The following is a 14,100-nucleotide window of genomic DNA, read 5'->3' on the forward strand; positions in this document are numbered from 1 at the left end:
ATGGTTGACAGACTGCGAGATTTCCCGAGGATAAATCCTCTTATATTCACAGGGGCTAAGACTTCAGAGGATCCTCAAGAGTTTATAAATGAGGTGCATAAGATCCTGGTGGCCATGGGGGCCACTGATATTAAGAAGGCTGAACTGGATTCCTACCAGCTCAAGGATGTTGCACAAACTTGGTGCAAGATGTGGCAAGATAGTTGTGTCCTAGGTGGAGTGCCAGTCACATGGGAGCTGTTCAAGACAATATTTTTGGAAAGATTCTTCCCCAGAGAGATGAAGGAGTCAAAGGTTGAGGAGTTCATCAACCTTAAACAAGAATCTTTGACGGTCAGGGAGCATTCCCTGAAGTTTGTGAAGCTATCAAGGTATGTTACTTCCCTTGATATTTAATAGCAAGAATGAGGAGAGTACTTAGATTTGTTGAAATTATTTAGGTATGCTACTTCCCTAGTTTCGAACAGTAGGGATGAGATGAGTAGGTTCCTCACAGGAATCAATGAAGACCTGGAGGAGGAGTGTCGGTCTGCGATGATCTATGATAATATAGACCTTTCTAAGTTAATGGTACATGTCCAGCAGGTAGAGGACAACCGCAAGAGGAGAGGTATTCGTGATATTAAGAGGCCTACACCTCAAGATCAGGCAGGTTCCAGCCATAGAGTCCATAGAAATAATTTTGGCGTCCGTGAGCAGCCCAAATTCAAGAAGGGGCAACAGAGTTATGGGAATTCTAACCCTCAAAGAAATACAACACCTAGAGGAGGAAGATTCTAACTCAAGAGGGGCAATGGATGTGATATGCAGCGTCCAAAGAAGACCTATGCTAAGTGTGGCCGAGCTCACAGTGGAGAATGCAGACAGGGCACTAATGCCTGCTTCGGTTGTGGTAAGAGTGGACACATGGTCATAGACTGTCCCCAGAATAGAGGTTAGGGTGGAGGTAATGCTCATCCCAGGCCTACCCCACAGAGTGTAGCAGCAGGCGAGCCTCCCAAGAGGAACAAATTCTACGCCCTGAAAAGGCAGGGAGGAGCAATAGAAGTCCGCTGATGTGGTCACAAGTATGCTGCAAGTATTCTCAACTTCTGTTTATGCTCTTACTTTTGAAATACTACTTGAAGTTCTGCATGATCCTATAGTGGTTAGTATGCTTTTAGGAGAAAATGTAAGAACTGATAGGGTATACAAGAATTACCCAAAAGTTGTAAGTGTCAAGACTATGTGTGCAAACTTGATTGAGTTACCCATGCATGATTTTGACATTATTCTTGGCATGGACTGGCTTCACAACTATTATGCTTGCTTGGACTGTCGTAGTAGAGTGGTGAGGTTTCGCTTCCCTAATGAAGAAGAGTTAGTCTAGGAGGGTTACAATTCGAATCGTCCTAACCCCTTGATTTCAAATCTTAAGGCCAATAAAATGATGGCCAAGGGGTTACTATGTCATCTTGTGAGTGTTAATGATTTAGATCATGACGTTCCTTCCATAGACTCGGTTCCTGTAGTAAATGAATTTCTAGATGTGTTTCCTGAAGATATGCCTGGAGTCACTCCCCTTCGAGAGATTGACTTTGATATCGACTTAGAACATGATACTAAACCAATCTCAATTCCTCCTTATTGAATGGCTCAAGCAGAACTCAAAGAGTTGAAGCTGCAGTTAAAAGATCTCACTGATAAGGGTTTCATTCAGCCGAGCATATCCCCTTGGGGCGCTCCAGTGTTGTTTGTAAAGAAGAAAGATGGGACCCTTAGAATGTGTATCGATTATCGGCAGCTCAACAAAGTCACTGTAAAGAATAAGTATCCACTTCCCAGAATTGATGATTTGTTCGATCAGCTCCAAGGGTCTAGTTTCTTCTCTAAGATTGATCTTCGTTCAGGGTATCATCAGCTTAGGGTTAGTGATAGGAATGTCCCAAAATAGATTTTCGTACCCGTTATGGTCATTATGAGTTTTTGGTTATGTCATTTTGTCTCACGAATGCACCTGCTGCATTTATGGATCTCATGAACAGAGTCTTCCGTGAATACCTTGACTCTTTCGTCATAGTATTCATTGATGACATTCTCATCTACTCTAAGACCAAGGAAGAGCATGAACAACATTTGAGACTAACCTTGCAGGTACTTAGACAACATCAGTTGTATGCTAAATTCAGCAAGCGTGAATTCTAGCTGAGATCAGTGACCTTCCTGGGCCATGTTGTGTTCGATCAAGGTGTAGAAGTGGACCTCAGGAAGACTGAAGCTGTTAAGAACTATCCAAAGCCTCTTACTCCCACTGATATCTGTAGCTTTCTTGGATTGGCTGGTTACTACCGCAGGCTTGTGGAGGGCCTTTCTTCCATTCCTGCCCTACTTACAACCTTGACAAAGAAGAAATCCAAGTTTGAATGGATGGAGACTTGTGAGAAGAGTTTCCAGGAGCTCAAGGACAGACTCACTTAAGCTCCGGTGCTTACTCTGCCTAAGAGTGACAAGAATTAAACTGTCTATTATGATTCATCTAGGGTTGGTTTGGGATGTGTTCTTATGCAGCTGGTAAGGTGATAGCCTATGCTTCCAGACAGCTCAAGGTTCATGAAAAGAATTATCCCACTCATGACTTGAAGTTAGTAGTTGTGGTGTTTGCATTGAAGCTGTGGAGGCATTATATGTATGGAGTGCGTGTGGATGTGTTCACGGATCATAAGAGTCTCCAGTACGTGTTCACACAGAGGGAGTTGAATCTCTGTCAACGCAAATGGCTGGAGCTTTTGAAGGATTATGACATGAATGTGCACTACCATCCAGGTAAGGCTAATGTTGTGGATGATGCTTTGAGTAGGATGATCATGGGGAGTACTGCCCACGTTGAGGATGATAAGAAGGAGCTAGTGAAAGAGGTATACAGACTGGACAGATTGGGTGTGCTGTTGGTTGACTCTACTAGTGGAGGTATTTCAGTTTACCCTAGTTCTGAATCATCCCTGATAGTTGAAGTCAAAAAGGGTCAGCATCTTGATCCTGTGTTGATGGAGCTGAAGGACTCAGTGTTGTTAAGAATGAACGAGTCTTTTGCTTTGGGAGATGATGGAATAATTAGATACCAGAACCAATTTTCTGTACCAGATGTAGATGATTTACGGGAAAGAATTGTGGCAAAGGCCCATGGTTCCAGATATTCCATACATCCAGGTTCCACCAAAATGTATCATGATCTTAAGCAGATTTATTAGTGGGATAGCATGAAGAAAGATATTGCAGACTATGTGGCTAAATGTCCTAATTGTCAGCAGGTTAAGGCAGAGCATCTTAAGCCTGGTGGTCTGACTCAAATTATTGAGGTTCCGACTTGGAAATGGGAGGCCATTAATATGGACTTTGTGGTTGGTCTTCCGAGGACTAGGAGGCAGCATGACTCCATATGGGTTATTATGGACAGATTGACTAAGTCTGCCCACTTTATCCCTGTGAAGTCTACTTATAGAGCCGAAGATTACGCGAGACTCTACATTGATGAGATCGTGAGATGGTAGGGATTCCTTTGCCTATCATTTCAGATAGAGGAGCTCAGTTTACATCGCATTTCTGGAGATCTTTCCAGAAAAGCTTGGGCACGCAGGTGAAACTTAGCACTGCCTTTCATCCTCAGACAGACGGGCAGGCAGAGCACACCATTCAGACATTGGAGGACATGTTGAGAGCGTGTATGATTGACTTTAGAGGTAACTGGGATGACCATCTACCTTTGATAGAGTTCTCGTATAATAATAGTTATCACTCCACCATTGGGATGACACCGCTTGAGGCATTGTATGGTAGGAGGTGTGGATATCCAGTTGGGTGGTTCGAGGTAGGAGAATCATCCATTTTGGGTCAGAAATCATTCATGAGGCTTTGGAGAAAGTTAGAGTGATTAGGGACAGGTTGGTTACTGCTTACATCCGACAAAAATCATATGCAGACAACAAAAAGCGGCCCTTATAATTTAACGTTGGTGACCAGGTTTACTTGAAGATATCTCCTATGAAAGGGGTGATGTGATTTGGTAGAAAAGGGAAGATGAGTCTGAGGTATGTGGGGCCATATGAGATCTTACAACGTGTGGGTGAGGTGGCCTATGAGTTAGCATTGCCTGCGGAGCTAGCTTCTGTTCATCCAGTCTTTCATGTCTCTATGTTGAAGAAGTGCCTAGGTGATCCAGCATCAATCCTACTTGTTGCAGGTTTGGTGGTTGGTGAGGACTTGTCTTATGAGGAGGTACCTGTTGAGGTCTTAGACAGACTAGTCAAGCGGCTGAGGAACAAGGAGATTGCCACAGTGAAGGTATTGTGGAGAAATCATCTTGTGGAGGGTGCGATGTGGGAGGCTGAGGCCGACATGAGATCCCTCTATCCCCATCTTTTCAGCTCTTGAGGTTAGACTTCCTACTCGTAAGGCTATAGTTCCTTATCTCTTTGTATTTTGTCGCTATTGGCTGATTGTACATAGAGATTAAGTTATGATCTGATTGGCATTACGATGAATAATGGTACTGTCATTCGAGGATGAATGTTCCTAAGGGGGGGGGAGGGATAATGTAACGATTCAAAAAAATCGAATAAATAGGTACTTAAGGTGATTTAATTATTAATTAAAAATCTAATATTTTAAGGGCATAATGGTCCTTTCACATACTAATTAAAATAAATCAGATTTGTATTAATTTATATTCTATTTGACTAATTCTTGAATTTAGTCTCCTAATCCTAATAGCTCTCTCTCTCTCACGCTTCTTAACTCTCTCTCTCTCTCACGTTCTCCATCTCACTCACATTATTCTGTCAAGCACAACAAAAACCAGAGAATACATCAAGAATTCTTCACACTTGAGAGTTTTTCACACTTGAAGAACTCACATGAAATTTTAAGAAAAACAAAGCAACCAAAAACATTAAGGCGAAGAGAAGTTGTTCGTTGAGTGGTGTGGACGTTGAGGAAACTTGAACTGATTTTTGGAGAGAGTTTTGGGCAGAAAATTCTTCATTTGAAGATCAATAAAGGTATGGGTTTCTCTCATGGAATTCTTCCTCCAAGAGTACTTTCTTTCGAAGGTTTCTAAAACTCTTGAAACTAAGGTTGTTCCCCTTCGTATGTCCTTGTACTTAGTTCCCTAACGAATTTGTAGGATGGGTATGTTGTGCTGCTAGATTTTTGCATGAATGATGTGTTTAAATTAAATATGAATGTGTTTATGTGCGGAAAATTACGATAATGATCATCAAAATATGACCGGAAAAGTTGATGAATAGGCGTGTATAGGGCAGTGTTTTAGGCACTGTTTTGGGGTGTATAAATTGTGTATTTATTTTGTATTTTATGTGTGTAATGGGTGTACAATGTGATGTTCATTATGATGAAGTATATTGAATTGAATAACCATTTTATAGCTATTCAAACTTATGAAAAAAATTGCACCTAATAATGGTTGGAGAAGGACAAAAAATTCAAGCAACAATGCATTGCTAATTTAGACTAAAGTTTAATGAAAGAATTTGGAAATAACATACCTGTGACCTCACCCGTGTAACTGCCAGTTCGCAAAAAAAGAAAAAAAAAGGGGCTGTGGGTGGGGATCGAATCCACGACCCCCAATTCGCGAAAAAGAAAAAAAAGGGTTGGGGCCAAGAATCGAACCCATGACCCCCAATTCTCGGAAAGAAAAAGGGGATGCGAGGCGTGGGGATCGAACCCACTACTTAGCGCTGAAGGGGGGGGGGGGAATATTAAGGAAATAAAAGTGAGGCTGTGGGGATTCGAACCCACCACCTCACAACCTCCTCCTCTTCAGCGAAAATTAAATGAAAATAAGGGGGGTTGCAGGAATTCGAACCCACAACCTCCCTACTGTAGCAAATTTAATTCTAAAACTCAAAGGGGTTGTTGGGGCTCGAACCCCCAACCTTTCGGTTAATTTGTCGTAAAATTAAAATAGAAAATTAATCCTTTGATGTAAATATTGAGATTTAATTTAGAATTCTAATCAAAATAGAAAATTAATTCTCTCATGTAAATATAGAGATTTAATTTAGAATTCTAATTAAAAATAGAAAAGTAATCCTTCCATGTAATTGTTGAGATTTAATTTAGAATTCTAATTAAAATAGAAATTTATTACTTCATGCAAATGTTGAGATTTAATTTAGAATTCTAATTAAAATAGAAAATTAATTATTTCATGTAAATGTTGAGATTTAAGTTAGAATTCTAATTAAAATAGAAAATTGATTATTTCATGAAGATGTTGAGATTTAATTTAGAGTTCTAAAGTTATGAATATTAGAAATAAAATCAATGAAAAATATAAATGATATCCAAGTGATTCAAGATTTGGTTCCCGTTCCCAAACCTCCGTATTGATACATAAGTCATACGTGAGTAAAATATTCAAGAATAATGCCATCTACTTAGATCAAAAATCAAGATCATGACGTATATACAAGATACATAAGTCTTGTAATGCATATTCTTAGGAAAGTAAGAATCACTTAACGAACTATAAATGAAGCCCCATGACTTATATGTATAGACACATAAGTTTAACATACGTTAAAAAATATGTGAACCTAAGATATACGTAATGAAATGAAGAAATGAACATCCACGTAATAAGAGGTGAGTAACTATAAAAAATAAAGGTGCTAATAATGAAGAATGTGGTGACAATCATGATGTATGACTAATGTATATGATGAGAGCAATCTCAAATGAGCCTAAGTAAATGTTACCAATACGTACTCACCAAAGAGAGTGTAAGATAATGAAGAGACCTGTCTCTATGAACACTCTAATGAAAATATTGAGTTTAAAACACTTAATACTAATGATGAGCTGAAAAATCATCTATTGAGCTATGATGTCCTAATACTAGAAGACAACTTCCATGATGTATGAGTTGAATGTAATGGAACTTTATACTGAGCATCGATAGGCTAGCTATGAGCGGTGATGCCTTCTTTCAGGAAGGGCAGAGGTTCAGGTAACTCTCATGAGATGAGTCTGTCCGTCTTGCCGGGTATGGGTCTCCATAAATTTAGTCTTTAAACATATATTGCCACTATAGGGATCTGGCGGGGTTAAATTCCCATATACACTAGCATGTTATTGAGTAACTTTGGCTGGTGATTCCACCTCTTTTCAGTGTGGGAGAGACACTGGATTTCATGATGCTCACATGATCTATGTCGATTAAAGTTAAAGTTCCCAATGAATGAATGAGGCCAGCCTCAAGTGAATCATATAAAGAAATGAATGATACCGAAGGTGTTAGGATAGGATAATCAAGAGGTGATCTAGATTCAGCTAATGACATTAGGTTAATCCTGATCATTGCACAGCAAACCTGATGAAAGTCTTAAACTACATCCTAGGTATAACTGGTGTTCACACTGGCCTATGAATGAACTTGAATGAGGTACATATGAATGAATGAATGAAGCAGACTCTTTGTTTGCTAAATAAGGCTCCTTACTTGAGGTCCCATATGTTGAGCCCTCATTTTGGAAAGTCTTAAGGTCAAGTCCATGATAATAAGGTCTCATGTCATATGAATGAATAATATGAAAGAAGCTATGTGTCATATGTTATGTGCTATATGTAGATGTTATGTGTTGTGTGCAATTTGATAATTATAATGATGCATGTCACTCTCATGGCATAATTTTCCCAATCTCAATTTAACAAGTCTACTGACTTGACTTCCAAAATTCATGTTGTTAGGAAAGAGATATTCTTTCTCATGCATGTCCCTGGTGTGTGCTTGCATATACATGTACTTAGTACAAGTGTGTACTAATTCCATACAAACATATACTTTTTGGTAGGTTCTCATGCTTTCGAGGATGCTACTCTTTTACATTCTAGCGTAGTTTTTGAGTTGAGCTAGTGGAGCATGTTCCACTAGCGTTTCTTTCCTGTTTTGGTTCAGACTTTGTATTGATTTTGTTGTTTTTACTACTATCCCAATTTTTCTGACATCCATTTTCGAACATTTCAAAACATTTGAAAATTCCAAAGTACCTATCTGGTGTCCTAGTTCTATTTCTCAGTGTTGCAGACCTTCCTTTATGAATGGCAAGATCACAGGCGTTAACTCAGCTTGGTGTGATGTATAGCAATGATTGGCTCCTTCGCTGATATGCAATTTGTGGTTCGGTATGATTTCATCAAACTCTAACGCATCCTCCACTGGAATAATTTCATCCGCAGACCCATGAACTGTCAATACCCTATACAAAATGCAATTTCATCAGTTTGTACCCTATATATGATCAAGTCATTGATGCATTAAAGGTGAATAGATCAGTCCAGAAATATAGTGCCAACCGACAAGATCAAAGCGAGGTTAGACTGCTATGTTACAACAACCTCAATTGTGAGTTAGAACCATCACCTTCAGCTTTTTCAACTCAATATAATAAAAATACAATCCTAATATATATTATTAATATCTAAACTATTTTCACTATGTCAATCTTCTGTAGCTTCTATGACTTAAGGAAATTAGCTTTTTTATAGTTTCTTAAAGTCTGTTGACTATATGACCTAAAATAGTCTATTCCAAGGAATCTGCATTCCATGTATGTAGTGAATGTCAACATTGTTTCCATTCTGCAAACTAAAGAATTTAACCTATTTGGTAACATAGATCTAAGCATCTCGACTCCAAAGCTTAAGCAGGCTTGTTCTTTTCCTAGAACTTACTCCCTATACTCAAAGAAATGACTGAAAGGGAGTGAAACAAAATTAGAAAAATTGCATGAACAAAATGATATTAACTTCAGGGGTAAATCTGGTTGTACCAAGAAACAAGTTAACATTAAGGGAAGCTTCAAGCTTTTCAAGTTCAATAGTTTAACAGATCTCTTTCTTCTTGTGGTTCCTAATTTCCATTGACATCTCCATCTTCCAGAAGAAAGTCATGTCTCTCATTATTTTGTAGTTAAAAACCAGAACAATAGATGCAGATGAGCACTAGGATTCTGAGATAACATCTTAAGATGGATTAACTGTTCATGAATGTAACAACTTGCTGAAAGCAAGACAACTGTTCTATTAGTATTCTCTTTGATGAGGTTGTCTTGGTATTGAGAGCAAAGTTTTCTGAGTATTTCTTGCTAAAGTTGCATTGAATAGAATTCACTGTAAGAAAAACCATTTGCACGAGTGCAAATGAAACTGTAAATGCCACAAAGTACAGCAGTGGCTTTATTTTCCTTTTCCTTTTTTTGTTTTTGCAGCGAGTCTGTTATACCTATAGAGATGCCAATGGGAAAGAGACGGTATAGACATAATGGAATAAGATCAGTCCAACCTGCATCCTTTATCAATTTGAAGGCATGCATCATGCATGTTTGTATTAAGTCGATCCATTAAACTTTCCTCGGTAACACGGTAATCAACATTTCCGACAAACAGAGAAATCATATATTTAGCTCTCCAAAGAAATGAAAATCCAATGCATTGTCATTGGCTTAACCAACTCCATAGATGGAGAAGAAAATGGCTATGGAAGCCTAAATTATCATTTAACATACTGAGCAAGAGGTTCTTACTTTGTCAATGGAGCCTTAGTCTAAGTACCACAGTTCATAGGCATCTTGGTCTCAAGAGCCAAAGAGAGACCAAGGTAATACTAGATATAAAGCATCATGGCTGGGGGTAGATACATTCTTAGTTTCCTCAGCTATTAGTCCTAAAAGTCCTAAAAGTAAACAAAACAAATAAATGGGGATAAACTAGTAGATATTGTGTGTTTTGACTCTTCTTGCTCTTGAGATGTCAAACTTGTTAAAACATTCGCATGATAGAGAAATCAAACACCAAATTGAGATTAGTCTTCTATCAAATTCACATATTATCTATTATCTGAATTAACATTAACTATATAAATAACGAAACCAAGAATTCTTTTCTCTACTGGCAAAAGGGGAAAATGTTTATATGCATAAGCAGGATAAAGATTTGCTGTCATTACCTGCTATATTTTTAACATCAATGAAGCTATCCTTCTTGATTACTTCCAGAAAGTCCTTCCCCAAGCGCCTTGTAATACCTTTCTCTAGATTATAACGGCCAGACAAATTGATGACTGTGTGAACATCATGATACTTAGAAGCATATAGAAGCACATCATTCCCCTCCTGCAACAGTTCATTTCTCATAATTAGTCAACATGCATGAACATGACAAAATGATAATACTTAATGTCATTTATAGAGGAAAATGAGAGCACAAAACAAAGTACATCCCTATTGAGCCCCAGTGATTAATATTCAGGTATAATTTCCATTATTTGCATTGAGTTGACGAACTCTTTGAATTTTATTTTTTATTGAGGTAAAATAATTTCTCAAACCTAAGTATATATATCCTTCTTGTTGGTCCTTTTTCTCTTTTGGCACATGAGTTTGGAGCAATGAATTCAACCACAAGGAGTTCTCATAGCTGATATTTCTCGTTTATGGCCCTAGCAATGAATATACAACCTAGCCTTCCGTCTGTTCTCTTCTTCTCATCTGGCTAATTAAGCTGACAGCATTACCCAATATCTTAGTTGGTGGGAGGTAGCAGGTTCCTAGTAGAATAGTCATGGGCTGCTCAAGCTGGCCCAGAAACCACCATTAACAAAATCTTGTCTGTACTTGGAACAACTAGTTTCAAAATTAACAAGGGGTACAACAACAACTATCTAATATCTTTCTTTAATAAAGACAACTAGCTGACATAATCTAAAAGGAACAAGGGACTTTGGCACATATTTGAATTTGCAGTTACACCTTAACAAGATTCCATGAAGACAGAGACGGAGTTAGGATCTTTTGTTTATGGGTTCTAGACCACCATTCTTTTTGCTTATTGAGTTCTGGATAGATAATTTGTACATAAGAAATGATTTTTTAACACAAACATAAGGTTTGAGCCAAAGTGATTCTGCTGAACCCATAAATACCACTATGCCTCTGCCCTGCATGAAGGAAGAGCCACAATGTGATTATGTGGGAAAAGATTATAGTATAATCCCATAGGTGAGGTCTGGAAGGGTGGACTATATGCAGACCTTACCCTTACCCTATGACAGGTAGAGAGGCCATTTCCCATGTACTCTCGGTTCAAGAAAAAGGAGGGATACAACACAAGGACTTCCCAAGGGTCACCCGTCCTAGTACTACTCTCACCCAAGCACACTTTAGCTTTGGAGTTTTGATGAGATCCTGGTGTGTGAGCCGTGGTATAATCGCATCCTATTGTCGCATCTAGATCTCACCAAAAACTAAATAAAAACCTAAAGCATAATAATGCTGCAGGAAAAACCTCTTTCTTCACCATAGCGCACAAAATACTCTTAATATACTATACAACTCTTGGCAAAAAGTTGATGCACCTTTACTATGTCCAAGGACTGCTGCTACTTTGCGGTTTGCTCCATTGAAATATTCAACCACAGAATGCAAGTCATTCGCCTCTCTACGGTAGTTACCATACTGAAATCACTGGAAAGCAGTAGATAATGTACAACCAAAAATTGTGAAAGAACTAATGTTAGTCACCGTATACAGAAATATGGGACGACAAATTTCTGAAAGCTAAGATGATGAGAACGGAAGTAAACCAAAGAGAATTATGGAATAGAAATGATGTATGAATTTGCTTTTTGAACCATTGCATTGACCTCAAGTTACGTTTGTATCCCATTGTAATTTCCTACTTTTACAAGAAAGTCAATAAAGAAAATCATTAGAATGTAGACACTTTATAGTTATGACCAACCCCTGCTCACATTGTTGGAATAATGATTTATTCCCTTGGGGAAAAATGTTGGCTCACAACTATTATTTATTTCGAAGTTAGAAGCCTCTATAGTTTTAGGTAGTTGCAGTAAATACTATTAACCAATGATAAGGGAGAAATAGAAGCCATAGATTAAATACAAACTGAATAGTAGCTCCTATATCTAGAAAAAATTGCACTTGAATAAGAAGATGATACTGTTCACACCAATCACAGTAAGCTACTGAAACAACATTCACGACAGTCAATGAAAAAGCTCCCTCTTTATCTAGAGGTTCTTTTAATACCAAGAGCTTACCCATTTCCGGGAAATCAAAGCGAAATACACTGGTTCCTTCTTTCTCCAGGGCAACAACAAGGTTCACCAAAGTGTTGAAGTCCTAGCAACCGAAACACAATGAAAAATTAGATGCTTCATCAACAACTCTCCCACCATCAAACAGACTACACATACACTAATAAATTGCACAAAGATAAAAATCATCTATTGTGGAACTTATTCAAATATTTTAACTTATTAAATTATGCAAGAAAGTCAATGAGCCAGTAATTGCTTCAATCGTAAACTTAAGGCACTTTCCTCTATACGTATCTTTCACGCCCCGAGTGTTAGGACCGAAAATAAGCAGGTGTAAACGTGGAAGCTAGCAAAGCAAACCTCGAAAGATCACGAGTAAGAAGACAACGAGAAATATACCAAAAGACACAGAGATTTAACGTGGTTCGGTCAATCGACCTACGTCCACAAAGGAGATGAGCAATCCACTATAAATATGAGAGTACAAAATACAGAGAGAAACAACCTCAACCAATTCACTCGGAATACATGGGAGGTTCACACAAGTGATAACGTATCAAGCTTGTGACCCACAATTTCTTCCCCTGACAAAAACTCTCAAAACCCTTAAAACTACATTGTGAATGCTAATTAAGTTAGAAGGAACATGCCTCTATTTATAGAGTCCTAAACCTTTTCCTACCAAAAAAAAGATTAGTCAATTCAAAACCTTTTCCTAAAAGGAAAACTTATTTATAGTAAGAAATCAGGGCAAATAAAACCCAACACCGAGCTACCCATGACACGCGGACACGGAACCTAAGACCACAAGTGATCCCAAGCTAACCCTGCTGACATGATCATGAGCATACTAAAAACAATAAACTGATGCGGAAACTAAATTATAATTAAATATGAAAAGATGGGGAATACCTATATGCTAAACCTGATATATAAGAAAACCGATGAGTTTAATCTAATGATGTTACTAACTCAACACTAAGCTGAAACTAACTCTGTTTGAAATAAGCCTCTAAACTGGACTAGAAATACTGGGACAAGCCCCCAACTAAATCTAGCAAAAACTGAAACTAAATGACTAAAGCAAAACTGAAATGAACTCATGACTATTGTCCTCAAATAATGAGGACTCACCACTGAATCTGCTGAACAGGAGATCGAAAAAATCAATCTATGCGTGATCTGGATGCTGAGAACCTAAACATATATCACAAGAAAATGTAGTTGCATGTATGCGTCAGTACTTGAAAGATACTGAGCATGTAGGATAGAGTAAACTTGAAATAAAACATAACTGAACAAGCATAAAAGCAAATATAATAATCTGACATGATAAACTGAATTCTAAGCTAACTAAATGCAATAACCAATTTATAATATGCTAAAACTGAATACTGAATATACTGATAAATGGTCAATGCAGAGAGTCTGGCTGATCTGTGGTAGCTTCTAAAAACTGATAATAAAACCACATGAGCTAAATGTGGATTCTGATGTGTACGCCCCACCGAGAGGACCCAATATACTCTGCCAAAGGTATAAAGGCATGCTGGCTTGATCACTAAACTGATTGCCCACTGAGTGGACTTAAAAACTACTTCGCTAGTAGTTTTGGGACTATTGGATACGCTAAACCCTAGTCCAACTCGGTATTATGCTACTCCCATGGATTTTTTAAATTTACTGATTATGTCTAAGTTTCTGTAAATATTGGATAGCTAAAAACTGAATATGCAAACTTAGAATGCAACAATTAATCTGGTAATTATGCATTTATAACTAAGACATGTATATCTGAAGTATCTGAAATATCTGACCTAGCATGTGTAATTCAAGAACTAAAGAAATACAGAGCTAGGGTTCTGAAATTCAAGAGATAATATGAGTAAAAACATGATAATCTGATTTGGAACATGTATTTAATAGGTTCATGAAGTTCTATCAAAGTTCTAGAAACCCTAGGTTTAATCAAGATAATAGAA

General features: G+C 37.9%; 2 protein-coding genes across 2 annotated transcripts; both read left to right on the forward strand.

Annotated features, from left to right (window-relative positions):
• Positions 1-780, forward strand: LOC109120699 (uncharacterized). The gene is made up of 2 exons (XM_019214714.1): positions 1-371; positions 441-780. The coding sequence occupies exons 1-2, from the start codon at positions 1-3 to the stop codon at positions 778-780; spliced, it is 711 nt and encodes a 236-aa protein (XP_019070259.1).
• A 3,273-nt stretch (positions 781-4,053) lies between these two features.
• LOC138337474 (uncharacterized) lies at positions 4,054-4,407 on the forward strand. The gene has a single exon (XM_069287387.1). It carries the CDS (start codon positions 4,054-4,056, stop codon positions 4,405-4,407), a length of 354 nt encoding a protein of 117 aa, XP_069143488.1.
• The last annotated feature ends 9,693 nt before the right edge of the window (positions 4,408-14,100 follow it).

The sequence above is a fragment of the Solanum lycopersicum genome, chromosome 7 (assembly GCF_036512215.1).
Source record: "Solanum lycopersicum chromosome 7, SLM_r2.1".
NCBI classification, from domain to species: Eukaryota; Viridiplantae; Streptophyta; class Magnoliopsida; order Solanales; family Solanaceae; genus Solanum; species Solanum lycopersicum.

Excerpts from the sequence above, each read along its gene's own strand:
- LOC109120699 (XM_019214714.1), top strand. The coding sequence starts at position 1 with ATGGTTGACAGACTGCGAGATTTCCCGAGGATAAATCCTCTTATATTC. Across the intron at positions 372-440 it reads AAGTTTGTGAAGCTATCAAG|GTATGCTACTTCCCTAGTTT; the intron begins GTATGTTACTTC and ends GAAATTATTTAG.
- LOC138337474 (XM_069287387.1), top strand. The coding sequence starts at position 4,054 with ATGAGTCTGAGGTATGTGGGGCCATATGAGATCTTACAACGTGTGGGT.